The 27,576-nt window shown below is 36.4% G+C and overlaps 3 protein-coding genes and 1 pseudogene across 7 annotated transcripts in view; 1 reads left to right on the top strand and 3 right to left on the bottom strand.

Moving 5' to 3' along the window:
- The window catches only part of LOC131776839 (uncharacterized), a 222,902-nt gene extending 196,094 nt beyond the window's left edge, over positions 1 to 26,808 (bottom strand). The window contains exons 1-6 of the mRNA XM_066159933.1: positions 26,694 to 26,808; positions 25,158 to 25,211; positions 24,735 to 24,785; positions 24,317 to 24,367; positions 23,975 to 24,051; positions 23,212 to 23,286 (exon numbers count right to left, since the gene is read on the bottom strand). Coding sequence (XP_066016030.1) covers positions 23,212 to 23,286; positions 23,975 to 24,051; positions 24,317 to 24,367; positions 24,735 to 24,785; positions 25,158 to 25,211; positions 26,694 to 26,808 — 423 coding nt within the window. The remainder of the gene's footprint in view (positions 1 to 23,211; positions 23,287 to 23,974; positions 24,052 to 24,316; positions 24,368 to 24,734; positions 24,786 to 25,157; positions 25,212 to 26,693) is intronic.
- LOC131791577 (uncharacterized) lies at positions 469 to 12,020 on the top strand. 4 transcript variants are annotated; one of them, XM_066160083.1, is made up of 4 exons: positions 469 to 480; positions 9,826 to 10,164; positions 10,712 to 10,849; positions 11,194 to 12,020. In XM_066160083.1, exons 2-4 carry the CDS (start codon positions 9,852 to 9,854, stop codon positions 11,667 to 11,669), a joined length of 927 nt encoding a protein of 308 aa, XP_066016180.1. In that variant the 5' UTR covers positions 469 to 480; positions 9,826 to 9,851; the 3' UTR covers positions 11,670 to 12,020. The 4 variants fall into 4 exon arrangements, with proteins under 4 accessions (XP_066016180.1, XP_066016179.1, XP_066016178.1 ...); XM_066160082.1 differs by lacking the exon at positions 469 to 480 and adding an exon at positions 485 to 518; XM_066160081.1 differs by lacking the exon at positions 469 to 480 and adding an exon at positions 488 to 518 and having other exon boundaries at positions 9,807 to 10,164.
- On the bottom strand, positions 14,467 to 18,236 carry LOC136277671 (uncharacterized). Of its 2 annotated transcripts, none has more exons than XR_010715958.1 (4): positions 18,036 to 18,232; positions 15,902 to 16,846; positions 15,070 to 15,135; positions 14,467 to 14,581 (listed from the first exon to the last, which is right to left on the bottom strand). XR_010715958.1 is itself a non-coding variant. In XM_066160093.1 (4 exons), the coding sequence occupies exons 2-4, from the start codon at positions 16,569 to 16,571 to the stop codon at positions 14,540 to 14,542; spliced, it is 693 nt and encodes a 230-aa protein (XP_066016190.1). In that variant the 5' UTR covers positions 16,572 to 16,846; positions 18,036 to 18,236; the 3' UTR covers positions 14,467 to 14,539. The 2 variants fall into 2 exon arrangements, 1 of the variants encoding a protein (XP_066016190.1); XM_066160093.1 differs by having other exon boundaries at positions 15,987 to 16,846; positions 18,036 to 18,236.
- On the bottom strand, positions 18,438 to 23,182 carry LOC136277787 (dual specificity tyrosine-phosphorylation-regulated kinase 2-like; annotated as a pseudogene).
- Positions 26,809 to 27,576: the final 768 nt, after the last annotated feature.

Below are 27,576 nucleotides of genomic sequence, written 5' to 3'. Positions count from 1 at the left end.
TCAAAAATCGCTCTGACGAAGAGCTAACGCGCGAAACGTCAGCTTTTTTACCCTTTACGGTGGCTAATTTACGTTTTCAACCCATTTGTTAACACTAAATTACCTGCTATACTCTCCCACCGACGCAGCACCACAGTTTCTTTAGAAACTTACCCCTTTATTCATATGTCTGAAAAATATCGTGTCGCAGCTGGATAGTTGAAGAATACAAAACAAACTCTAGAACTTCGCTTAAAGTCCACAACTTTAAACTGGCTGAAAATAAAGGTGAAAGTTGAAATCTAAATACTTTAAAATAAATTTGCTAATGGTGACTTGGAGCTACTTCCGAAAATTTAACAGAAGAAAAAAAAGGCATCGCATGATTCGCCTAATGAGATATTTTTAACTCGGCCATACACTAGGCTTACAGTGGTAATTAAAAATAGCACCTGTCGATTCTAAAAACAATCCTCCGTTGACTCTAAAGTCTTACTTCAGGTAAGGAACGTTGAGGTGAAGAGTGAAGTAATTATAAGGTAAAGTGTCTCTGTTTCATTTCAATGTAAGATCATCTGGAACGTTTCCTGTTTTATTTCTTTAAGTTTTGCCTCATGATGAAAAAGCCCCGTCATAGCGTATAGTGCCTCGTATTCTGACAATTTTTCCTTGTAGATAATAATAGAGCACTCAGAAAGTTGAAAATCCCCTGAGATTAAACGTTATTGTCGTTTAGTCCATTCAGTTCGTTCGTTTGAATTGTTGGACAAAAATTGATAAGTACAGACCTTTGAAAAAGGGGGCCTGGAATTCAATTCAAACTAAATCAAAAAGAGATGAAGAAAGATTAGACATATCTAGTTTGTTTATAAGCAGGTGTCATGAGTGCATTAGTGTTTAATTCTTCTGATGCAACTTTCGAGGTTGCCTCATGATCTAACTTTCGCGAAGTTAGGCAATGATTTGGCACTTTCTGCAAAGTTATACCAACAAAATAGATACAAATCTTTAGAATATAAGGGGAGCCTGATCAAACCAGAAGAGAAGAAAGAAACATTTTCTAAATTCGGAAAAGCTTCACTTTTCTATAGCGAGAGAGGAACCTGCTGAGAGTGTCTTGCTTATCGTATCGTAATTATATCTGACACATAATCAAGGCTAAGTTGTTCTCTCAAGATTATTGAAAAATTCTCATGGAGATTTTTATATATCCTCTAAAATAGAAGAAACACAACGAAATTAGCACCCTCAAAAGATCACCATTTCACATATTTTCAAATAAGAGCAGATTTTGCTTCTATTCAAAAATTACGTTTAGCGAAATTTCTAACCAAGAGCCGGAGATAACAGACCTTTGTGACGTTTTCGTCTCCCAAAATCGAAATTACTGACCAATCTATACTAGTTCTTATGGGGGTTGAATATACTCGATTGTCAAACAAGTGCCTTGAATATGTCTTCAGTTTATCAACTATAATTTAGGAGTGAATGCCTTCTTGTCGACAATGTAGCCATCGATAAAAATAGCTTTTGTATATCACATGCCTTCTGAATTTTGTTACGACTACTAGGTCCTCTCCAAATGATTCTCTCATCTTAGCGCCTGAAATGAACGAGTACCAGGGCAGTTTCTGTTACCTACTGATGAACGGGTGAAGGTATCATGATAGGTGATTTTTACTCAAAACACTTAAGGGGAATCACGTTTTCTCCGCTGTTCGAACTGCAAGGAGCGAGGTAATAATTTCGCAAATAGAATGGATGCAAAAGTATTTCTTACTCTAGATTTAAACAGGAAAAACCTTATTTTGAATATCATAAAACAATTACTGCGTTTTGACATGCTCCTGTCACCATCAACGAATTTTACTACCAGCTATTACATGATGTGTATTGTTGTGTAAATATCATTCGAAAGACGAGAATAGCACGAAAACTTCTCTAGAACAACTATACTAGAAATAGGCTTTTTCCGCGATAAATGTTTCTTACATGTCCCGCAAAAAAAAAAAATTCTTAGTGTCGTGAGATGAAGTCACTCATTAGCGAATGATCGAGGTCTTTGGCTCTGAACAACCTGGAGCTGTATTTTAAGCAAGGAGAAGGGTCAGGAAATCTGGACGAAAGATGGCATTACACTTAGACTGCGAAAGAGACAAAACGCGCGCACTCACGCGCGCGTTTAGCTCGTTTGCGCTCGTCCTATGACGGCGTTGACTCAACGAAAAAATCCGCAGGATTGTTCTGCGAAACCTCCTTTGAAAATAAATGTCAAGCTTTCGTTTGATTTCGCTTTTTTTTAAAAGTTAAGGCGCCTTTCGTAGAAAGAAATAGGACATCGAAAATTCCAAGCTTTCAGAGGGTGTAAAGAAAAAGAAAACAGCCACGGCACATCTGGAAAATTACTATCACGTCTATGAGGGTTATACGTGGAAGAATATTTTCTTCAGTTCTCGAAATGCAGAGACGAACCAGTTGAAAGCGAATATGTAATTCTGAATATTTCTTGTTATTTTGCTGTTTCGTTGCCTTTCAGGGAAATTTCAAAGATAAAGTTATAGTCAATAACTGAGTTGAGCAGCTTTTGAAATGGAACGAGTGAGCACAGCGAACGAATTAATGGTTTTATAGTGTGTATTAGCGAGTAACTAAAAATTGTGCAAAGCATTTACCATACCTCCCCTTATTATCATTATCAGAGAATTAAAGTACTTTGAATTGTACTGATAGGTTCTTAAACGAAGCGCGATAAGGCCTCCTTTTACAGTCATTTCAAAATGATTCTAAAGTTGTGACTGAATATCATGTTTCTGATGTCTCGGATTGGTGTACTTTATGTTACCGGTCAGTGCTATGAAGGGAAACGCTCTATTGGTGGAATGTTCCTTAGAGGACACACTCTTAAGACGTACCGGGTTGGGTGAGAGATGTCAAACTGCTGCACGATTCTGGCCATCACCAGATGGAGCTCTAACGCGGCAATACGTCGACCAAATGGAAGAGAAGCGAAAGCCTCTGCTGATTCGATCAAAGCGGTATCTTTGTTTCGCAACCATTTCTCCAGTTTAAACGCTTCGGCATCTTCAAAAATACTTTCTTCGTGCCCTATTTGCTGAACAAGGAACTCAACTTGAGCAGTGCCCCCAGGGATATGGTAGCCCCCTAATATTATGTCTTTCGGTCTTCGCGGGATAGCAGAGAGAACAGGATATAGGCGGAGGGTCTCTCGTAACCAGGCCTTCAGGTATGGCATACGAGCGAGCGTTTCCGGCGTTGCAAAGGTAGAATTTCCAACCACTGAGAGCACTTCCTGTCAAAGAACCTTCTGTTTCTCAGGATTTTTGGCCAACGTATAAAGAACCTATTGCATCGTGTTGGACGAAGTGTCAACTCCGGCAAACAGAACATCCATAACGCTCGCTAACAGGTCATCCTTCGTCAGCTTTCCGCAGGAGCGGAGGAACTCGAAGAACCCAGCTAAGTCATGGTCTGTTTCCTTTGATCGCTTGCTTGACTTCACCTCCAGTTCCTTGATTCCTCTCCCGATAAATAGTTCGGCACAATCGTACATCGTATCAAAATTATGGAAAAACTCTTTAAATTTCTGGCTCTCCTAGATCTTTTAAAACCAAGTAAGCAAAAAATCAACTGTAATGAAAGAGAAGGTCAATCCTTGCACAATTTAGGTTTTATTTAACAAGTGAATAAAGGGGTAAGTTGTTAACACTAAATTACCTGCTTCATTCAACAAGACCTCTTGCTTACATAGAGAACAACATGGTGGCCCTAACAAAAACGAGTCATGTGCGATTTAACAACACCGCTGACACGTGCGTGGACACTTAACTAGACAGGAAGCCCAGTAATTAAAGATTAAATCGCCACACTGTCACTACACCGACCTCGACTGCATTCGCCAGAAAATCTCTGACGGCTTTTCTGAAGGTCTGTGCCTCTTTGTTGATTTCCTCTTCAAGACAGCCAAACCTTTCGTCAAACAACACCTCCGCCGCACACTTAAACGACCATTTGAAAAGTTCATTATCGAGTTCACAAACTTCGTTTTCTTTCCCTGACCCTTCAGGCTCTCGAACTGATCGAAATCGGTGAATAAAATGGCCGATAATTTTATTGAAACCCGGAGTAGAGTTGGCGACTTCTTTCGGTCGAAGCATTCTTTTGCTCAGGACGCTCCGTAGCTTGTACCATTCTTCGATTAGTCGGAAGATTTAAATTCTCCCCCGAACAACCCACGGCCATTTACCGTCGTCCGTGCCCGGGGGTAGTAGTAGTACACGTGTTTTAATTCAGTAGCTTGAAATGAAAGAGTTTGCTATTGTGAGCAAATGGCCTAGAAAGACAATTTTCATATCGTAGATTTATGCTTAGAAGTGAAAAACCCAACAGCAGCACCAAAACCTGATATGTGACTTTGCTAAATTCTACAACATTCGTTTGTCTCAAACTCAATTCAGCCTATAATAATTAATAATTTACAATAATTCATTAATTTATAGTGCGCTTTTTAACTTGCCGAGTGATCAATAGCGCATTACAACGATAAGTTACCTAAATTATACTTGTATAAGACATACACAATAAATTCCAGAGATGATAAATAAATCACATCATTTGTATATAGATATTTACATATCTAAGAAATATTAAAAGCTAATTTAAAAAGATAAGTTTTAAGACATGACTTAAAAGTTGAAATGCATGCTGCGAAGATTAGCAGGAGGAGCATTCCATAAAGTGGGCGCAGCGTATATAGCATAGTAGATATAGTATGCAAACCAGTAGGTTCGCATACTAGAAGGGCCTCAATCAGGACAATCAGGGGTTAACCGTTAGCCATAAAACGGTGATTAAATGTAGCTGTTGGGTATAAAGATCGGCAAATTCTAACCTTTAGTCGCTTTGACGACTTAAAAAAGGCTCATTGAGACCCTTTACTAATAGTCTTGTTTTATTGGAAAAGGGGATTGAGTAAATACTGATATCGTTCTATCAAATCCTGATGACAGTTATTTGTTTTAAACAAGGAGCTTGTGCCCAAGAATCTTCGCACGGGCCTCGTGCACGCTTTTAACAACATCTTTTTTTCTTTCGATAAATTTTTTTATCACCCGGAATATCACCTGAGGAAATTCTGCTGTACGTGTGATACACACGCGTGATGGTCGAGTATTAGCTTGTATTTCCTATTCTCATGAGCTCAAACTTATAATCAATTTTGCGTGTCAAAAGCATGTATATGTCTTTGGCAGATGATGTCGGGAAATACAAGCTTTTCAGTACTGTGTGCCGTAGAGCGGTATGTCAATAGAACGTTAATGATCAGACAATTTAGGAATAGTGAAGACACCATAAGATAGTGATAAAAAAACAAACAGTTTTGGCGCAGCAATTTGCAAGAAGAAAAAACATAAAGAAAAGCTGTTTGTAAAATTTGTAAAAAATGTGCGAGAATAATTAAGATATCCTGCTATTGTATTAATTGAGATTCGTGCCAGAATTCATTAATTAAACATAAAAGTTATGAAAACATATTGCTCTGCGATAAAAGTTATTGGGCTATTTATCACATCAAACAAGAAACAAATCGAGAGACACGCAGGAAGTTGCTTTGTATGATAAAGTACTCATAAGGCGGCTATCGTTTATGTTTAGCACAAGCCACTCTAAATCTAAAGACATATTTCAGGAGAGGTAAATTAAGCTTAGTTGAGGTAGGGTAAATAATTTCTTTTGCATTTATAAGATCATGTAACAAGTTTCTTTCCTTTCTTTGTTTGGATAAGCTTTCCGTAACAAAGCCCTGTTATATGGCCCATAACGTTTTGTTTACTATTAAAAATTTGCAAAAACTATCATCGAACTCTTAGGGAATGCAAAGTACTTTCGGTGTGGAAGTATTAGAAAGTAGATCTGGTTCGTTCGTAAAAATTGTGACGAAAAAATATCGAAAAATAAGTTCTGACGGTTTCCAAAGGGGGGAACTGTTTCTAATGACAAAAAGAAAAGAAAGATTTGCCAATACAAAACTGCGGCTCATGCCTAGTATGCGTACATCTAGGTATGGATTCATGATCACGCGGGGATGTTTGGAGAGGACGAGAAAAGCGTGAGAGTCGCTCGAGGCGCAGCTGAGAACATATTTATCTGCTTTAGTGCTTTATGACGTAGCTGACACAATTTATGGCCGAAAAAAGCGTTTTACCCTAAATGTCAGTTTTACCAGATATTATCTTGTTATCCTAAAAGTGTGCCACAAATAAAATGCAAGGCTTTTGAGTGCATTTGATAGTTTTTGGCGAGCAATAAACAAATGAAATAGCGACCTTTGTTACTAAGAATAGTGGTGGGGTGAAAAAGAAGCCAATGATAATCTTAAAAGAGTTTTTTTTTTCGTTTTAGTTTCAACAAGCGGCGCCAGCGACAGGCAGGCATGCAAGGATTCACACTAAATAACAGAACAACCTTCGTTTTTCATAAAATTGTAATTTACAGTCCTTGAACTTGAAAACAATCCGAAGATTCATTGAAAATATCACTTACTGCGAAGCGTTCGGAGTTTACAGATGTTCAAAAGCTTTTTTTGTTGTGGCGTGAGATTGAGGACAAAATCGATCATCACGTTTCGTATCGTGTGTTTTTCCTGTGTGAAGCTACAAAAGATGCCGGCGACTGACGAAATTACAAGTTATCACGAAAATCAAATAACACCTAAACAAACAATTTTAGCTACCGATTTTCAGTGAAGTTTTAAAGAACGATTTTCTTTTAAGTTTCAAGACAATTTGAAAATTCAAAATAAATATTACGAACGAAAATGCGAAAGTTATACACCACAAAATTGATAAATAGGCCTGAAATGAAATTCTATCTTGTTCTTGATTATACGTTGCCTAGCACGTGACTGAAATCTACCCAGGCGGAGATCCAAAATGACGGTGGCAGTCTTGGCTAAGTTATATCACTCAAAACTCGTTCCTGTTTGTCTCATTTGATAAAGAGGGAATCGTTAATGTTTTCATTAAGACAGTATTGCCTTGCTTTTCTAATAATATTTACAATGGTAGACAGTAAATTTCATTTTTCACCCACATTTACTTCCAACCTTTTCTTTTGAACCAGAAACAAAAATGATATACGTTTAAAACACATGACAGCATCCACCCTTGTCAAATGTAAAAGCATGATCATTTCAATTGCAATGCCTTCTTATCCCAATATTACTTTGCTTCTTTGCTGCGAACACTGAACTACTGCTCGTACTCTAGATATGACAATCAACCACAAAATTCCCTAAACCAGATAACATTAAACATAATCCAAAAAATCATGTGTCAATTCACGAGTTTGCTCACAGAGCACTTTGATTCTTCAAGGCGACTTAGCGATAATCGTAAAAGTGTAAAACCGCTCGAGCAAATCGTTCAGCCGGTTCTTGAGTGCAATTTGGTGTTAATAAGCACAAGCAAATGGATTTTACTAAAAGCGGTAATGGAGAATAGAGAAGAGGAAATAGGAACTGTGAAATAGAGAATATGAAATAGATAATATGAAATAGATAATATGAAATAGATAATATGAAATAGGGAATATGAAATAGGGAATATGAAATAGGGAATGGGGAATGGCAGAACTTATTTAATTTCAAAATGGAAGGTAAAAGTTATATTTTCATTTGAGTGTTTTTGATACATAACACTTTTGCTTAAAAGAGATTTAAAGTTACTTCTGAAAACTAGAGAAAAAATATCCTACGCTTCGAGTGATGAAGAATTCATAACTTGACAACCATTTAACAAATAGAGAAGCCTTGACTGTGCTCTGTTCTGTTATAAAGCACGCAGGAAGCGGCTAGAGCACAAACACACAAACTTTATTTCCAAAGCGAACAATATTGTCGTCAGCATACTCTATACTCTTATAAAGCACGCTATAATACGCAATCAGAATCCTTATCAGAATGGTTCAAATAATCTGATTGGCTGTACAAGACTAAAGCTGTCAAAAGTGTCAAACCATCAAAGTTCAAAAACCATCAAAGTTCACAACCTGTGATAGTTTACAAACTAAAATAGTTCGGCAGGTCGAATTTAACATTTCTGCCTGAAGTTTTTAAGTCTCTAATACAGAATCTTGAAGTAAAATGTTCAGTGAACTTCAACCGAATTATGGCTCATAAATACACGCGAGTTCTTTCACATGACAAGGTAGAAAACAAACTGTTCAAGGCGAGCGTTTTTTGAATGATCGACAGCCGAATTCACCGGAACATGAAGATCGCTTGGGATGACAGCGCCGCAAAACTCGGCTACAGTGACTGATGTGACCTTCCACTCAACACATCGGAAAGGATATCAGAGCAAGCTCTTATTTTTTCACTCAAAGGGCAGCCGATGTAGTTTCTGAGGCTTGCTTTACTGTGATGACCGGAGATCGCCATGATAAGCGAGCCGCGATGGACTTCAGCATGATCATATTTGCTCAGACACCGTCATGATTAGCATGAATTTTAATGGTTATGCCAGTTTGGTTATATTTTTCATCATTTCTGTTTTGTTCTGTTTTGTTTTTGAACTCTGAACTTTATATACTATACGAGTGTTGGCTGTGTTTGATTTTTATTACCGTGCGTAAGCTTGCAATCTAACTGAGTGTGAAAATATTTAAAACTCGGAATGTCTATTTTGTTTTTCCTTTGAGGATTTTCGTATCTGCTCACGTTTTAATAACGTAAATTACGGCGCCTGGTATGTTTACAAACCTTTCTTTGGTTCTTCTGTTGCTACTTGCCGGCTCGCTTCAGTTCCGAAATTTCACTTTCAATTATCGGAAAAAAGCTAAAAAGAAGTCCCGGAAAAGGTCGAACATAGTACAATTGGCAGATGGCGTGACAGCTTTAGCTCAGCTCTATGCTCTATACTCTCATATAGCACGCTCTTTCAACCAATGACAGCGCTCGATATATCCGAACTTTATTATAATATAATTATATTTAGAAGCAGCACCTGTCGACATTTAACGCAACCTACTCGACATTAGGAGACATACTTCTGATGAGGTAAATTGAGATCGAAATTCGACATTTCTATTCCATTTATAAGACCACCTTAAAAGTTTCATTTTTTCATGTCTTTGGGTAAACTTTGCATAAAAAAACCTCGTTATGGCATATAAAACTTTGTTTTCTACGGATTTTTATTCGGAGACTCTAGTAATTAAGAAAAAATAGTAATAAATAAACTATCATCGAACTTTACAAAAATTGAAAACCTCGGAATGAACGGTGCTGTCAGTACAAAAATAAAGAAAACCAATATCTGACATCATAACTCTTTTGGCTGTTTTGAATTACAACAATAAGCAAACGCCAACCATTGCAAAAGGGAAAATCGTCGAAAAAAATAAACAAATAGATTATTTGCAATAACCGGAAACGGTAATCATTTTTTTAATGAAAATAATTTTTGTCGGCTGATTTTATGGGACCTGGACTGTGTCTCGGGTTCATAAAAAAGCAGAAGAAGAACGCGGCCGATATCTAGCTTTCTTGACTCCACGCTTGTTTTAATAACGCATATAAAGTGCAGTGTCACTTCTTACTGCTGTCGATGATTAGTTTTTCGTAACTTAATTGAACAGAACACGTTCATATGTTTAATATTAATACGTTCAACCAGTGGAGGCCGAAGGAAATCAAAACAAAAAAACCTTTTTGGATTGACTTATCCTTCTAAGGTGTAAATTGAGGTATTAATTTGACTGAAAATCCATATACAACTTAATCTTAGCATTGTTAACTGTGTTGATAGGTACTTAATCTGTGTGCAGCAATTGGCACCTACATTCACCTCAGAATGAATCCAAAGTTCTGGTTGCCAACCATGTTTCTGATGTCCCGGATTGGTGTACTCAACGCTAACAGCCAGTGTCGTGTAACGGAAAGCTCCATTGGCGGAATGTACCTGAAAGGTCACGTGTTTAAAATGTATCGCGATCAGTTGCCTGAAGAGTGTTATTTCCGGTGTGAAGAAGAAGTCACATGTCAGAGTTACAATGTCGTCATTGGTCAAAATATCTGTGAACTGAATAATCGTACAAAGGAAGCAAGACCGGAAGATTTTATGCCGGATCAGAGGAGATTTTACATGAAGCGTTCTAGAAACAGAGGTACAATTTACGTTCCCTCGATCAGCTTTTTGCATCTGCGTCAAACTTGTTTTTTTTAATTTTTCATTCCCGATTAAAGAAAACTCAAATATCAGAGAAACAAAATTTATATATTTAGATATATTCCTATGACGAGCCTTTTGATGATTCAATTTCGGGGATTGTTTCAATATTGGTAAAGTATTTCAAAATACAGAGAAAAGTCAAAATTAAAGAAACGACGTTTTGGAATCATCGTCTCATCAACGTCATCGTGGGAAGATAATATTTGACTTAATTATGAAGTCAAGCAACTCTTTTCCTTTGTAACCTTGAAAATTGTTTAACGATGATACCAAAATTTTTGTTTGTTTCGCTGCGTTATTATCGCTGTCTTCCATCTCATTTCTTAGTCTAGATCTGATAGAATTAGCAAGTTTTTATTTCTTTCTGCTTTTACGCAAGCAGGAAAGGTAGGAGGTTTTTTTTCCTATCCTGTCGCATCAGGAGGTATCGAACTGTTTGATGTCGTAAACTTCTTACATAAAATTTGTTTTTTCTGACGTAGTTCCCCTCGGATCCATCAAAGAACTTCCGGCGAAAACCTGTGGTGAGATTAGAGCGAGTGAAGGGAACCAGATGGCTGACGGGAAATACTGGATTTACTCTGACGAGAATAGCGAGGTCATCGAGGCCTATTGTAAAGGTAAATTGTTTGACTAAATTAGTCGACTCATCATCACCCCACTGCCTGCTTAACTTGTTCTCCTACTCCGACTCCTCAATTAAACGTACCAAAATAATATCTCGTCGCAGTGTTTCTGCAAAAAAGGGGAATTACAGACAAGAAAGAGTTTGTTTTTAGTAATTGAAATAGAACTACAAACGAAAAGAACAATGGTTTACCTTTTTTATCACTGGAATTTATCTTGCAAACGGCTGTCACCCTAGTACCATTCGAAAATGTGTTGGCTGAAAGTAGCTATTTTTTTTTAAATATAGTTTAATTAACTTTAAAAACTATCTACCTATCCTATAACTTTATCTTAGAGAGCTGGCAAAAGATAAATGGTGAAGAACCCGTCTGCTTTGAAGCCAAAGATAATAAATATGGTTCCTTCAACATGACAAAGAGTGGAAGAGTGAAAACGATGAAGCTTATTCACACGTCAGGGTCGGTGCGCTGCAACGATAAAACTAATTCATCCTACTGGGGCTGCACCTACTCAAGTTATGAAGAAAATTTGATGACAATCATCACAGATGCCAATAAGGAGGCCATTCTGCCCCCTGCCAAAGACTTGAAAGCTTTACCTTCCGGTGCTTTTGGAAACAAAACACACTATTACACTCTTCCTGGATATCACCATAACTCAACTGAGCTGGTTTTTCGCAACCTCGTCAATCCATTGTCTGTCTCGAGCAACCAAGAGATGCAGATATGGTACGGACAGGATTGGATGGACGACGGAGAGGAAGACAACAGCGGTAAAACTTGTGTTGATGTGTATGCATGGTATGAGTGAGTCTGCCCACTGCCCTCAGTTGCCTTCCATAACTTTAAAAGTAGAAGAAAAACAGTAGATTAGAAACGAACGCCATTCATGTAAAAGATTCCGGGTAACATTTTTAGGAAGACAAACCTGTTTCAATGTTTAAGGACTGCTATGTCTTCGTTCTATTCTCGACAGATAAGAGAAAGACCGTAGGGATCAGAATGGTTTTTATTGTAATATCGCTCAAGATCACAGAGGAAAGTGTGATATTTTTCAGTCGATTAGTTTTGCCTAGTTTTGCTCAGCCTGGTACATCTTACTAAGTAGTATAGTATTCATGGTCGAGTGAAATTTTAACTGTATGAGAAGTTTTATAATCAATAAATTCGTGCATGTAAGTGGTTGTCAGGCTCCTGTCGTTATGTATAGTGGGTTTCGTACTCAAGCTCGATTTCAAAAAAGTAAAAAATGGAGGCGAAATAAAACTAAACAATTCCGGAAGGCAAAAGAAAGGCAAGAACACAAAACAATAACAAATACCCTACCGAAAGTCTATTTTTTATCATAACATCGTAGATCTGTGATCCTTCCTTAAAAACTACATCAAACATTCTTGGATAATCGACGCAGGGAAAAACTTCAACCAAGGGCCCTCGACTAGTTCTATCCGAAATTTTTTTTTATTAGTGAATTGGTTTTTTTTTCAAAAAATATCCATAGGGAAAAATTATCTATGTATACATTTTAATAAAAGTATAGGGCTGAGTAGAGTTTCAGTCAGTCTGTTACTATACGAGTGAACAACAAAATCTGACAATCGCGAACCTGGAGTAGCAGATGTTAATCACAAACAGAATATGCGATCCAGTTTCCTGTTACCAATTCATGAAGACTATCAAATGCTCATCGGCTACACTCATTCAAAACTGACAATTTAACAACAATATACCATCTTTGAATGAACTTGACGCTTGCAAATGAGGCAAAATATGCTAAACATCATGTGTAGACTGCCCTTTAAACATTTGAGACGACGTGCAAACCGTCCTATCGCTGTTTGTGCTCGAGTCGGGATGCTGATGATCAAACAACCTCCTCAAATTTGTTATAGCTTTGATTACACACAGAATGCGAGGACACAATTGCTTTACCATTTAACTTAACTCATGGAAAAATCAACGAATACTTGAAAAGGTAATTTAGAATTATCAAACTGAGTTAATAACTTACTGTGAGTATATGCATATAAACACACAAACAACCCACAATTCTTCCAATCGCTCTGGCGAGTGGTTAACGCCCGACTCGAAACGTCAGCTTTTAAACTCTTTACAGTGGCCGATTTACTTTATCAACTTAGTTGATAATACTAAATTACCCTGTTATACTCTACCTACTTGAAAGATCTGGTTCCAGTTGTCAGGGTTATATAACGAGATCCCGCAGTAGGTAAAAATCCCGGTGGATGGTGCAGTACGTTTTGCTATCGCTTTTCTGTTGGAAAGCAATTTATTAGTTGCATTGCATATCTAGACCCAAAACGTTGACAATTCACGAAAATAGATTGGCATGATGATCTGGGGACGTATTACCGTTGTATATGACAAAATCTTGTCCGCTCAAGGAACCAATTAGATTGCAGGATTTATCGCTGTACGCGTGCTTTATTGGCAAAAAGATATTGCTAATGTATTTAGCCTCTCTGTGGGAATTTTATGTTCCTTTTTGGTCAGAAAACTAAATTCGATGATAATTGACCACCACGCTGACTCAATATTCGTTGAACAGGAAAGCTGTAATTTGCCAGGGTTGTTTTGACACAGAGAGAAATGCTTCACTAGCTTCATTTGGATAATATTGCTCTCCTCTTTAGATTGATAAGAACTCTCAAATGGAAATGATGCAAACTCTACATTTCAATTGCATTGTGGAACTCATCGGATTGTGCGAGTTAACCCTTTAACTCCCATAAGTGACCAAGACAGAATTTCTCCTTACAATATCAATACGATATTAACTAGATAAGTGATGAGAATAAAGAAAAATATTAATTTGGGAATAATTAGTTGATCCAATACTAAATTCTTTGAACTAACATTACAAGAATTGTACGGTTGACTGAAAGGAGAATTACAAATTTGACTGGGAGTTAAAAGGGTTAAGGAAGAGATGCCCCAGGAATACTATTCTATCAGTTCCTCTAGGATTTAACTAGGAGTCTGAGAAAAAACAGAAAATTGTGAAATATTTGTTTTATCGCTGAAAACCAAAACCACGAGTTAATGATCTTTCCTACAATCTGTTTTCAGTGGAACTTCGTAAGGAGCGACATTAACGTAATGTATTATAACTAATGTCAAGTCGGGTACATATAGATCAGTATTTTGACGTACTTAGCATTATGTTAGTCGTTTTTGATGTGTTTCGTAGTTTCATTTCCGAAAAACATTATTTGATACCAGAAACCCTATCGTCTAATTTTCTGACTGGTGTTCTCGGTTTGGAAGACAAAGGAAAAAGTTGCAGCAACTGTTATATAGAACAGAAATGTAGTTCTTGCGATGGAGCATAAGAAAGGAATGAACGAGCACTGTCTTTTGTACATAAAAAAACATATTAGCTGGTCTTCATCCCAATTCCTTTAACTTTGTCCCATTCCTCAATGGAAAGCGAATCCTTTAACACGCCGCCGTAAGGTTCTGAAAGTAATTAATGCCGTGACGATTGATCTGCGCATAGTTAGACGATTATTTCACATACATTTGAATTAAGAGCTCAATTGCACATGACGTAATGAAGAACTTCACCAAAAAATCCACAAAGTCACTTTAAATCTACTTTAAAAATCTTTTACTATATTTTTGTACTCTCACAGGTATCAAAATACAAAGCTAAAAATATCAGAAACTGCTTTGTCCATCCTCGCCAAGTAACATCACCTCCTATGATAAAATCAAACGATTAAACAAGAAAAGAGAAAACGCATTAAAAAAAAGTTATTTCAACCCTCAATTATATGGCGATCGAAAGAAACAATATGTCTCAATATTTTCAATCGCCTAAGAGTTGCAGAAGATGTTGGTTTTCTATAATGACGATGTTCTCAATGTCTTGATTGTAATTATGTCATAGTCACTCGGGGAACTGAGATGATCTGAAAGATTATAAGGAGCCAGACTTTATTGAGGGTAGGAAAGATTAGCTGCCTTGTTTCTTAGGGCAAAAGGAATGAAATAGGCCAAAAATGTTGAAAATATGACCTCTTTACTCCCAGCTACAAGTAAACTACAGCCACGAAGTAATTTAGTATTATCAACTGAGTTGATAAGGTAAATTGACTATCGTAAAGAGTTTCAAAGCTGACGTTTCGAGCCAACAGAGAGAAGAGAATCGGCTAAATTTTTTTCCCATTAAAAAAGTTAATACTCACATCATTCTGATATGCTTCAGAGAATGCGGCTTTTCCAGAGTCCTTGTTTGCTTGTTCTTCTGATTCCTGTTTGGTAAAACCAAGAGATTAAGACAACTTGTTGATAAGCTGATTGACAAACTGAATGAATGAAAGACTACCTGACCGACTGCCAGCCTGATTGAGTCATTGACTGACTGAAAGACCGACTCACTCGCTGACTAACTGATTGTTAAGTTCTGATTGATCAATATTCCAGCACCTTGGTGATTTTTCTTTTCGCTGATGGAGGCGTGCCTTGAGAGCCAACTGACCAGCCGAGTAAACCATCTGGCACACTACATGTAGCTGGATGATTTACTGACTGATTGATTTGTTTGCTGGATGCCTGCCTTTCAGGCTGATTAAATGAAAAACTAATTGATTGACTGACTGAGTGAATAGCTGACACATTGTCTGTCTGACCATCAAACTCACACATACCTGCGTGAGTGAAGCACTGAACAACTGGCTAACCAGTTGACTACTTGCCTGACTGTCAAGCACAACAATTTACTGCCTGGCCAGCTGCGTGCCTGCCTGTTTGCCTGACTGACTGAACTACTGACTAACTGGTCTCCACAAATAAGCTACATGTGATTGGTTGATACATGAAAATGTAGATCAACTGCCTTCCTGCCTGCCTAACTGATTGACTAGTCTCCACAACCTAGCTACATGTCATTGATTGAACATGAAAAAGTCGATCAACTACTAAATTAAGGAGTATGGACATTAACCCGAAATCTCTTCCAAATAAACGCACGTGCATTTAGAAAAAAGCACCCACAAAATGCGAATATGCGTCACGAACCTTTCCCACTCTAAACTTCGCTTGAAGATTCACATCTGTTACAATTGCTTTTGCCGCCCAAACAAGGTGATTCATTTACAAGTACCTCCATTTGGACTGCAGCGACACCGTCATGTTTAGTATACCCAATCTCTACTTTGATAGATTTTGTTGTCCTATGATAGACACGAGTTCTTGCGGCAGCATTTGTTTCTCCACCTGAGGAAGAATTGCCCACATCAAATCCTAGTTTTCCAGGAATATTAAATCTGTTGTGATGCTCAAGTAAGTTTGTGCTTCCAAAGTTCTTAACCCCAAATAAAGAAAGTTCGCGAGACTTTCGGAGGCTTCCGTCTTCTACACGAGTGTCTTTAAAGACATCACTTTTGCGCTTAAAACATGAGCTTCTGTTGTACACGAATCTCCCCGAAGGTCTTTTGAACTCATTATTAGGACAAGTAATATTAGTTCCTGCTGGCAAATAATCCTTCTCATTACACTTTTCTTTCTTCTCTGAAATTTTTCCCAAAGAAAGATTTGTCGGAGTTAGGAGAGTAGACATGAGCCTGTCCGAGACTTGTTTACGTTCTTCTTCTATATCACCAGTGCATGTATTTCCTTTAAAAACGGCACACGTCTCGTTCTGTTGGTGAGTTGATTTAGGGTATCCTGTGGCAAGAGGACCTTCCATGGCATAACTGAAATTTTCTAGAAGCAACTGGTCTTCCCGACGAGATTTCTCATTAATTGTCACCTTTTCTCTTTAAGAACAACGTAAATTTCCAGTCCTCAGAGATGTTGCATTCTCCTGTTTGCTCTGAAAGTGTTTTGGTGAAGAAGCAGTTACAGTAGTTCCCTTCTTTAGGAGTTCAGTTCCAGAAAAATGCTACCTTTTAACTTCCTCGTCAACGTATGGTTTAAAGTTATAATCAGTAGGAAACGAAATGTCTGCGCAGCTTCCAGCATCTGGAAATAACGTAACAGAGGTATTTTATTATATTTTGATTGATAAAGGTTTCCCAATACCTTAATCAAACTTGAAATTAACTGCCCTACACCTTCCAGGGAGATGTCGGATGAAAACAAGTCTTATACTTCAGCAAGCAAACTAAGAAACGTGCAAAAGAGAAATTTCTTGAATTATGGAGTTTCAGCATCACATTACTCACACATTTCAAGTGATTGTCCTCTAAAAACAATGAAAAAAAAGTCTTAAGTGAATAAAGAGCCTACATGTGTTGATTCCTACAGTTAATTTCCGATGTTGGATTTTTTTTCCCATGAAAATTTATTGTATTTATGGACGTTTTTGTTGATTCATTTTTTGGGAGCAGAAATAGTTGGAAAGGCGAATGAAAGGATACTTTTTTTTTCTGGACATCTCATTGTGCATGATATTTTTTTTCAGAAATCTTCCCATGTATGAATTATTTTAAATTTTCACTTGAACCACCTCTAAGCATTGCTCTCTTTCCAATGGTTCCTCCCTCGTATAAAGGATAAGTCGTCTTTTGCTATTTTGCTCATGTATCTTAACCCTTTACTCCATAACATCAGTATGCATATTCTCCATACTACTCTCTAGACATTTCCTAAGGCTCTGACAAGGAGAATTTGTTCAACAATCAAGAGCTTCTTTGGTGATCATCTGCTTTATTCTCATGACCTTGATGTTTGATTCAGGGATGATGTTGTAAGAAAAATTTAGATATTCATCACCTTTAGGGGTGAAAGGGTTAAAAGTTCTATTTGGCCTTTGAACCACTTGGGCCTCATTGGCATGAGATTATATTGTATACATTAACCCTTCACACCCTAACATCAGTATGCATATTCTCCATACTGTTCTTTATACATTTCCTAAGATGCTGACAAGGAGAATTTGTTTAACAATCGAGAGAGTCTTTAGTTGGTGATCATTTCCTTTATTCTCATGACCTTGATGTTTGATTCAGGGCTGATGTTGTGTGGAGAAATTGGAAGTTAGTCACTCTAGGAGTTAAAGGGTTAAATCAATTGTTTATTTTAAGTTGTGTGCTTGGATTTATATAACATTTGCAGAGACCATTTAAATGATGTTGAGGACTAGTTAAGGATTACCAAAACAGTTTGAGATAACTTGATTACATTTGAATCATCTTAAACTTGAATTTACCTGAGTTGTGGTCACCTATCATGACAAATCTTCAAAAAATTTTTCAGTATGGAATGGACTCCAGGGTATGGGACAAAGATACTGGTTACCTGCAACCAAGCATGAAAAAGAATTTGAAAACAATTGATTGAACTTATAAAGTACAGTACCCAGAAGGTCAAGAATTGCAAGCTAACTGCAATTTCGTTTGTATTCACCCTTCACCAAAATAGAGGAAGTCTAAATAAAGTGTAGCCAGAAAGGCAGTTACTAGTAGCGCATTCTTATTAGTGTATTAGTTACCTTAGGTCATAAACAGCTTGTAAAAGTGCCAAAAAAAACAAAACAAAAAAACATACCTCTTGCAACACTTTAGTCCTATTTCCTCCCAGGAATAGAGGTTTGCCTATATACAACTGAAACCAATGTTCATATTAAAAGGACATTATTTCATTTCCTAACCAGTAACATTAATGGCTGGGTGAGAGAAATACAGAGAAATATCCATTGTAAAACTGCCAAGTATCATCTGTTATTAGCTCTGACTGATGGTATAATATTCATTAACTATTCTTTAATCATGGTGAGAACATACAAGTCAATTAACCAGCCTCAGCTACAATGCATCCCAAAGACCAAATGTCAATCTCGGGGGCCAAAAGGAACACCAAACATTACCTGAAAAGAATTGACACAGAGCTTTCAGTTTCAATTGACTGCCATCAACTTTATCAAGTGAAGGACACTGTACCTCATTGCATTGAACAAAATTTAGTGGGACCTTCTTCCACAGACTGAACTTTAAATTCAAGTGTCCAACAAACACTTAAAAACAGCCCTAATATGTACATCCCACATCTATTTGCACCTGACATACAGTCATGGTAAAATAATTGTGTGAATTGAAATATGTTTTCTGATACATTGCTTGAGATGATAGTCACCACAGAACAGAATTTTCCATCTGCAACAGGCCAGCCGCATTAAGTTGTTTTATAAAACACACAATTGCAGAACTCCACTGATCATCTTTCATAGAGTGCTTCAATCATGCAATTCCAAATAAAATAGTTTAATCTAGCTTTATTTTCCTTGGATTGATTAGGAAAACACTGAAATTGCATCCATGTAACCTACATGTAAAATTTGTCTCCAAATTGATGAAAACAGCAATATCTTTACTTTACCTCAGGAGCTCTGTAAAGTAAAGTTTGTATTTCAAACTCATCATAATACTAGGAAACCTGACAGAATTAAACAGAAGAAAATAAGAATTAAATTAGTAATACATATTTTGAATAATTATCATATGTCATTACTAATGGTGGCTGACAGACCTCCAAGCTCATATTTCCAAAGGGTTGCCTTTTGGAAACCTTCAAATTTAAAATGGTCACCATTTAAATATTTTTGGCTGCCTCTTTTTATTTTTTTTTATCTGTTAGTCACCAATTGGTGAATTTTGCCAACATTTTAGTAGCCAGATATATTTTCACTTTTCACGGTGATCAAAATGTTGCAACTTCTCCACTTTAGCTGCCTCACATTTTCTTATAAATTACTTATGAGAATCTGATACTTGATCAACATAAGAACTTCTACCTGATAAATTTGTGTATTCTCATTAACTGTTTGCTGGATAAAGTATGGATATTCTAGGGAGAATTTACATGTTAAAGGGGTAAGTACATAGTACACAATTCTCTGTAAACAGTTTTTCACAGCTGGTATGAGCCCTTGCCCTCTGTACAGAATTTGCCTATCATTATACTTTGAATAGGATCTTGCACCCTTTAACCCCTAAGACTGATCAGCTTCTAATTTCTCCTTACAATATCACCCCTGAATCAAACATTAAAGTCACAGGAAACTAGGAAATGATCACCAACTTATAAAGCTCTTGATTTTTAAAGAAATTCTCCTTGTCAGTGCTTCAGCAAATGTATGAGAGCAGTATAGAGAATATGCATATTGATGTTAGGGTGTAAAGGGTTAATAAAGTCTACAGTACAACAATTCTGGTGCATCTAGCTGCACACATTTAATATTAAGTCACCAAAATAACCAAGTGATAGAAATTACATGTACCTCTCTATGAACCCAGTGAATTGCATTTCCAAAGTCAACAACTTTTATCTTGGTTTCGTCACCTACAGTGTAAATATAATATACAATTTTAGTACACACCAAACAAGTAAATAGTGCTTTTTGCATGTGCTGATTGGCTGGTTCCATTTAGTGAATACTGTACCAAGTACTATTCACCTCCATGCAGCCAATGAGACAAAATCACATGTTAAGAGTTTGATTTCTGACCAGTTTTTGGTATATTGAAAGAAATAAACTAATTTTTTGGTATCTATGTGGTATATACCAACAAATCATTCACTTCTGTCAGTGTCAGCGAAAGTGGTGGATATTCACCGAGCTTTGAAGCAGTGAGGTAAATATCCACCACTGTTCACCTTCAGGTCTGTGACTAAAATTTTTACCTATACAAAAAAAAGTTGTTTTATTACAGTGTATTAACAACCAGATCTCTGAATGGCGGTTGGCTGTCAGAAATGTAAAAAAGGCTACGTCCATAAAAGGTTTAGTCCATAAATTCCAAGCCTATTGCTCCCATGCATCAAAACGTTTGCAACTAAGACATGGGGCCCTATACAAGGCATCCAGGCACCATCATGATGACATATTTACATGATGACAGAAACAAAAATGGGATAGCATATTCATGATATTTTTTGTTAGGCAAATAATTGTAGCTGATATGAACTCTGAGTATTCATCAAAGTAGTCTTTCAATGACCACTGTATTGCATATCTTCAGAATCTGTATAAAATGTTGGTCTGTTTTTCTTACAAAATATTACAACTATCTTTAAAAAGGAAGACTTTTTAAGTCCATTAAGTTAAATCAAATTTTTTGACAATTTTTTTGCAAAAACCCCACTTCACCTTCTTCAAAAAGAATGTTCTCTGGTTACAAGTCAGCATGGATAACATTCTGTCTGTGGATTCATATGGAAAGTGAATGAGATCAAAGCACATAAAATCCTGAAATCAGTCCCTCCTCTCAAATGATCACTCCCCTTTGAAAAAGATCCCCTTTTATTTGCCAAATGCATAATAAACATCCCACTTCCAACCTGCAAAAACATGGTGGCATCACCAAAAGATGGGCAAGAGAAGAGTCCCTTGACAATGAAATAAAATGAAGCCACTTGTGGGTACAAATGATTAATTCTAGAGAGTCTCAAAAGAACACCTATTAATAATCTTACCTCCTTAGGAATCCAAGAGCTTGTAAGAGCTACAAGCAAATAACCACATCAATTTATTATATAAAAAAAAAACTATTATTTTGATTTCAATAAATTTGACACACAACAAGTTTCATCTTTCATTAAAGCTAACTTTAAAATGGTCTTTGTAAGTTCTTAAAGCTGACAAAAGAAAACTGATGCGATTGTATTTGAAATAACTTAAATCAAAAGTAGTTATAAGAATTAAAAAAAAAGGTTTGCTCACTTGAAAAGTTATTTTTCTGATGACTTTCAGTTTGTCACCCTGTTAGTAAACAAAATCAAGAAAACATTGTTGAGTGACTGATATTTCAGAATGTACATGGTTAGATGATGATCTTGCCAAAAATATGTACATTAAATCAATTATGTAGTTAACAAAGATGACAATCAATTTAACGATGAAAACCTACAATGCACAGATGGCAATACATTAAACACTCTTACCTCGTTATCAAACTGACATTTCTGTAAAGAAGATGATTTAAAATATAAATACTTACATCAGTAGAGATACAACAGTACAAAGAAGAGTAATTGATTAAAAGGGAAAGCTCTTGGATTCCTTAATAGCATGTTTATATAATTCAATAAAGCCAGTACATTTCTAAAGCAAACAGTGGCACTGTATCAGTGGGAGAGTATAACAAGGTAATTTGATATTATTAACTGAATTGATAACGTAAAATAGCCACCATTAAGAGTTTCAAAGCTGACATTTCGAATGTTAGCCCTTCACCATTCCCTTTGACAGAGGGCTAATGCTTGAAACATCAGCTTTGAAACTCTTAACAGAAGCCAATTTACGTTACCAACTCAGTTGATAATACTAAATTAAACTGTTTATAATTTAACCAACCTGAAAGTATTGATGGAGTGGCCGAGGTCTCAACAGCTCAAAAACCAAGCTGTAATGGCCCTCAAAACTGAAAACATTCTAAAAATCCACAAGCAAATATGTCAAATTGGCAAAAATGCAAGGTCAGTGAACTGGGTCCTCTACATAGAATACATTCTTGTACTCATGTAACAAATATATCAGTGCTATGTTACAATTATTGTAAACAAAGAACCAATTGAAATCATTATATTAAAACTGCAGCGTTTTTACAAGAAAAGCTGTAACTGTCAAGTAAATTACAATAATTTTTCATGCATGTTTGATACTGCCAACTAAGTGTTGACATGCAAAAACCCTAGTTTGCACCACTCTGTCAAGTTGATGGGTGAAAGGCAAAGCATTCACCATTCTCAATCCAAGGTCATTGGTTGAATTGCCTTGTCAGTTAAGGCCAGTGGTGTTTAATACTGTTGAGTTTACATCATTTTTTGTCCTTCAGTAGGGTCAGTTTCTTCTCTTTTCATGATTTTTCATATGGTATCAAAAAGGTGGAGTGATACTTACAGTGACTGTATAAAATCAGTCCAATTTAACAACATGCAGATATTTTGTTTCATGTGATTCAGTACTAAAAAAGAATTGTACATTCATGACTTACAAACAACTAGACAGTTCTGGTAACATGGCGAGGATCAGCCTTGTTGAGCTGTTGAATGCAATCTGCCTCCTACAAACAGTTTTGTAAATAAAAAGTAAACTCATGTAATACAAAGTAGATAGTAAGTTAATCTAATTTACCTTGCAGGAAATCAGCCCAAAGATCTTTGCATATACATGTATGCTTCATCTTGAACAGTTTCCACTGACAATGTATACCTCATGTCAAGGTACACATGCTTGCATACAAGCTCTTTTTAGTAGTTGCAGTTTCAGTAGCACTGTGACTCTCAGCTCTGCATATAACAGATTTATTTGTAGCTTGCTTGTCTGAAATGCACCTTATCACTTACAGCTGTATGCATATTAAACTCTATAGACAGATACAGTGTACCTGAGCTCCAAGTCTGGAATAATCCAAATTCATTATCTTTATAGCAACTTGCTTCTTTTCAAAATGGTATGTATCCTTTACAAAGAAAATACATGAATGTTAGCTTTGGTGAATATACGAGCATACTGTGTGAACTGACCAGTTTTTTTCCAATCACAAAATAAGTTCCATCACGAAACATTGTCTTTAATAGAAACTGAGATTGGAATTAAGCAACACAGCCCCTTGGGTTTCAAATGTTTTGGTCTGTTTCTAGAAGGAATATGGGCCTTTGCAGCTATGGAAGAGGTTATCTTATTGAAACATATGATACACCTCTGAATTGCATTTCAAACACCTTTGAATGTCTTTTCCCATTTAACTCCTTAGATCAGATTGTTAATTCTCCCCTCTAGCTGCTGCACCTTTTCTATTAAACTAATTACTAGAAATTGGTGTGTTAGATCAAGACAACAACTTCTTCCTGATCAGTTTGAGTAACTCATTACCTGTTTGCTATGTAATGTAAAGATATTAAAGGGAGAAGTTACTTTTTGATCATTTCTAGGAGTTGAAGGGTTAAGAGGCAAGTTTTTAACCATATGCTGAAAGTAATTAATAGGTTCTTCAAAAATGATGTTTTACAACACTTTCGGAAAAAAATTCATATAAATGTAGGTATAAAGTTGACAGGTATAACAGGAGGTACTGGTATTTTTCAGAGACAGTTACAGTAATTAAAAATCATAATTTCCAGTCTGTATGTGTATTTTGCATGCCTTACCTCTGCTAAAATCAAGAGCGATGGTTCCCCTTCACCAATAACTTGAATAAATTTGTATCTTCCAGCAAGTAATGGAACTACCAGAAAGAAAATTATAAAGAAGAAATCAATAGCAATTAAAATTGAAAAAAAAAAATGTATTCATTTGATACATTTTGCCATAACAATTTATTTTTGTATCATATTAATTTTCTTTAGTTCAAGCTATACATACTTAAAAACCTTTTTTAATTCACTGTTTTTAGATTTTGAATTCAAGCTTTACAGAAACATGCTTTTATATAGTGATTGGAAATCTTCACTGTAATTGATGCAGCTACTGAACTGAAACAGAGAAGTTACCTGGGTAACAAGGCTTGAATTTGCCATCTTTGCCAGTCTGTGATGCTAGTACTGGAGCAAAAAAGGAAAAAAAATTAAATAAAAATGTCAACACAGCTAGCCCCCCCTTCACCAATAACTTGAATAAATTTGTATCTTCCAGCAAGTAATGGAACTACCAGAAAGAAAATTATAAAGAAGAAATCAATAGCAATTAAAATTGAAAAAAAAATGTATTCATTTGATACATTTTTCCATAACAATTTATTTTTGTATCATATTAATTTTCTTTAGTTCAAGCTATACATACTTAAAAACCTTTTTTAATTCACTGTTTTTTAGATTTTGAATTCAAGCTTTACAGAAACATGCTTTTATATAGTGATTGGAAATCTTCACTGTAATTGATGCAGCTAATGAACTGAAACAGAGAAGTTACCTGGGTAACAAGGCTTGAATTTGCCATCTTTGCCAGTCTGTGATGCTAGTACTGGAGCAAAAAAGGAAAAAAAAATTAAATAAAAATGTCAACACAGCTAGCCCCCCCTTCACCAATAACTTGAATAAATTTGTATCTTCCAGCAAGTAATGGAACTACCAGAAAGAAAATTATAAAGAAGAAATCAATAGCAATTAAAAATTGAAAAAAAAATGTATTCATTTGATACATTTTGCCATAACAATTTATTTTTGTATCATAATTTTCTTTAGTTCAAGCTATACATCTTACGAACCTTTTTTTTCAATTCACTGTTTTTAGATTTTGAATTCAAGCTTTACAGAAACATGCGTTTATATAGTGATTGAAAATCTTCAGGACATGAATTGCCTGCAGCGACTGAACTGAAACAGGAGAAGTTACCTGGGTAACAAGGCTTGAATTTAGCCATACTTTCGCCAGTCTGGGATGCTAGTACTGGAAGCAAAAAAGGAAAAAAATGAAATAAAAATGGGTCAACACAGCTAGTCCTTTGTAGTCACATTCTGGTCTCGTCCCATGTTTATTTTTACATAAATCAAATCAAAACTAGGCTGCCGAGTCATGGGCTTATGTGGCATAATATATCACTGTCCTCCATGAGCAAAATAAAAAAATAAAAAAATCTATCATCCACATTATTCTTTGGATTTCGTTGAAAACATGACTTTTCTCTGGCCGTCTGGACAGTATGCAAGAAAAATTCCACACACTTGATTTCCCCCCATATGGAAAAGATGGGTTTTCCTATTCTGCTATTGAGAGGTTTGACTTATTTGCACATTCAAATACTTTTCTTATTGTTTTGCCTCTTTTCAAATAAGTGTAAAGAGTTTGTACAAGAATAATATGTATCAAATACACAACCCAGATTTGCTGAATCAGCCGATCCCTGTTAACCTCAATAGAACTTATGGTAAGTGGGCAGTGAAATTGGCAGCACCGGTAGGAATAACCTCTTAACTCCTTTTGTACTTGTTAGCAACTCTGGACATTAGAGTTCTTCTTTTTCTTTCCTCACACAATCGCTTGTGTTTTTTCTTCAAGCTTTTGATATAGCACCCTAAGTCCCCCCTGAACAGTTGGGTACTGATAAATCTCTCAGGTGGTTTAATATGCCACCTGTAATAGCTGCCAGTTCCCCTGAAATCTTCAGAATAACGAAGTAATTTATCTATCCCAGTTTGTTCTTTACATAAAGCACATAAATTATGTGCAATAGTAAGGGCCGAAAATTACTCTTTCTTTCTGGTATTTGACTCAGCATTGTGAATTATTCCAATTGATGTGTAGGCACCATGGGTTTACGAATTGTAATTATGTGTGATATCTAGAAGTGAACTGCACTGTGAAATTTGTGTGAATGCATGATGGCATTTGATTTAATGGCATAGAGTAGTTACCATACATTAAGTACTCAAATGGTTTTTGCTCTTGAGGTCATGTTTCAATTTTGCACAGACCCTGCATGCAGACTTCATGTTTCAAGTACTATACAAGTAGGTATTATCCATAGTGCCAGGTAGTGCAAAGTGGACGTAGATGTGAAGTTTTGAGGTAAAATAAATTTGATTCACATGTAATAAGTGTACCTACATCTAGTTAAATTCCTTCCCTGGCCCTCAGCCTGTCAATTGACCTTTTTACAAACTCTGTTCTAACCCTTTCCCTTTGTCACAAGTTGAACATCCACATGAAGCTTTTGAACTCATTAACCCCCTGACATGTTTTACAACCACACTAGGTTTATTACTGCAATACTCTACAACTATACAACAGAAGGCACGAGCCCGCCATAGACTGCCGTTCAAGCGGCAAGCGTTAGATGAACCCCATCAAATCTTGCGGTTCCGAAGTCAAACTTCTCATCCTTGCTATACAACAGTGGTACTGAAGAATTCATCATCTCTATGAACTTACTGCAGTAATCTTTCGATGTCATGTTATCCTTAATTCCTTTGTGAGCCAACAACGTATCTCTTTTGGGCTTGTGGGAAAGAAAGCCGTAGATTTTCCGAAAAAACTCCATACTCATGATGCTTGGATATAGACCTGGTGTTACAAGTCAATCCTATGTTTTTTTCCGTTTTTTTAGTTTTTTTCTTATCCAAGTATAAATCTCTAGCGTTGAAATCTTCCCATATTCTCTTTCTACAGTTCAAAATCTCGACTTGTTAACCAAAAGGAATTGGGAGTGGAATTCCAAAAATTGCCGAGTGTCAGCAAACTTACAAACTATCAAACAACATCGAGCCCCGAGGAAGAGTCGCATACCTTTTGTATGGGCAATTTGGGCGCAAAAGCTCCTTTCCAAACGCCGACATTTCAGCTAAAAGGAAACTTCTCCTCAGAATTAATGGCCCTCTTTTAGCTCGACTAGAGTACACGTGATCGACCGATCGTCCCTTCGACGAGGCAAAGAAAAAAAAAAAAAAATTTAAAAATTTTTTTTGGGGGGGGTGGGGGGGGCGGTTATGTGTGGTGGCCCCCCCCGTGCAATAAAATTTCAAAACCATCTAAATTAAGCAAATTCCTCCATTTCCCCATGATAGTAGGTTACCAGACCACCGCTCAATTTTAAAATTTAAACGGGTATAATAGTGTTTTTGTCGCAGTCGCGTCGGAGCTTGAAACGAAAGTCGTTGGTGAAATCAAATGCCTCTAAATTTCATGTCTGCCCACTATCCCCTCGGATTATCGGGTGGTCTCCCTTATACAGAGTCAATCTCTTCGCTCTTTCCCTACAGGTTGACCAAAACTCCCGGATCAAAGGAAGTTTGGATCAGTTGCCCGCAAAAAACTA

This window comes from Pocillopora verrucosa, chromosome 13 (assembly GCF_036669915.1).
Source record: "Pocillopora verrucosa isolate sample1 chromosome 13, ASM3666991v2, whole genome shotgun sequence".
Lineage (NCBI taxonomy): Eukaryota > Metazoa > Cnidaria > Anthozoa > Scleractinia > Pocilloporidae > Pocillopora > Pocillopora verrucosa.
The sequence above is the reverse complement of the archived record's forward strand: the minus strand, read 5'-3'. Positions and strand labels throughout refer to the sequence as shown.

What these genes read in the sequence shown, in the direction of transcription:
- LOC136277671 (XM_066160093.1), bottom strand. Translation starts at nt 16,571, where the DNA reads ATGGAAGGTCCTCTTGCCACAGGATACCCTAAATCAACTCACCAACAG. An exon ending in TCGCTGCAGTCCAAATGGAG is followed by an intron (nt 15,136 to 15,986) that starts GTACTTGTAAAT and finishes TTTACCAAACAG; the next exon opens with GAATCAGAAGAACAAGCAAA. An exon ending in CTGAAGCATATCAGAATGAT is followed by an intron (nt 14,582 to 15,069) that starts GTGAGTATTAAC and finishes ATTTTATCATAG; the next exon opens with GAGGTGATGTTACTTGGCGA.
- LOC131791577 (XM_066160083.1), top strand. Translation starts at nt 9,852, where the DNA reads ATGAATCCAAAGTTCTGGTTGCCAACCATGTTTCTGATGTCCCGGATT. An exon ending in GAAGCGTTCTAGAAACAGAG is followed by an intron (nt 10,165 to 10,711) that starts GTACAATTTACG and finishes TTTCTGACGTAG; the next exon opens with TTCCCCTCGGATCCATCAAA. An exon ending in CATCGAGGCCTATTGTAAAG is followed by an intron (nt 10,850 to 11,193) that starts GTAAATTGTTTG and finishes ACTTTATCTTAG; the next exon opens with AGAGCTGGCAAAAGATAAAT.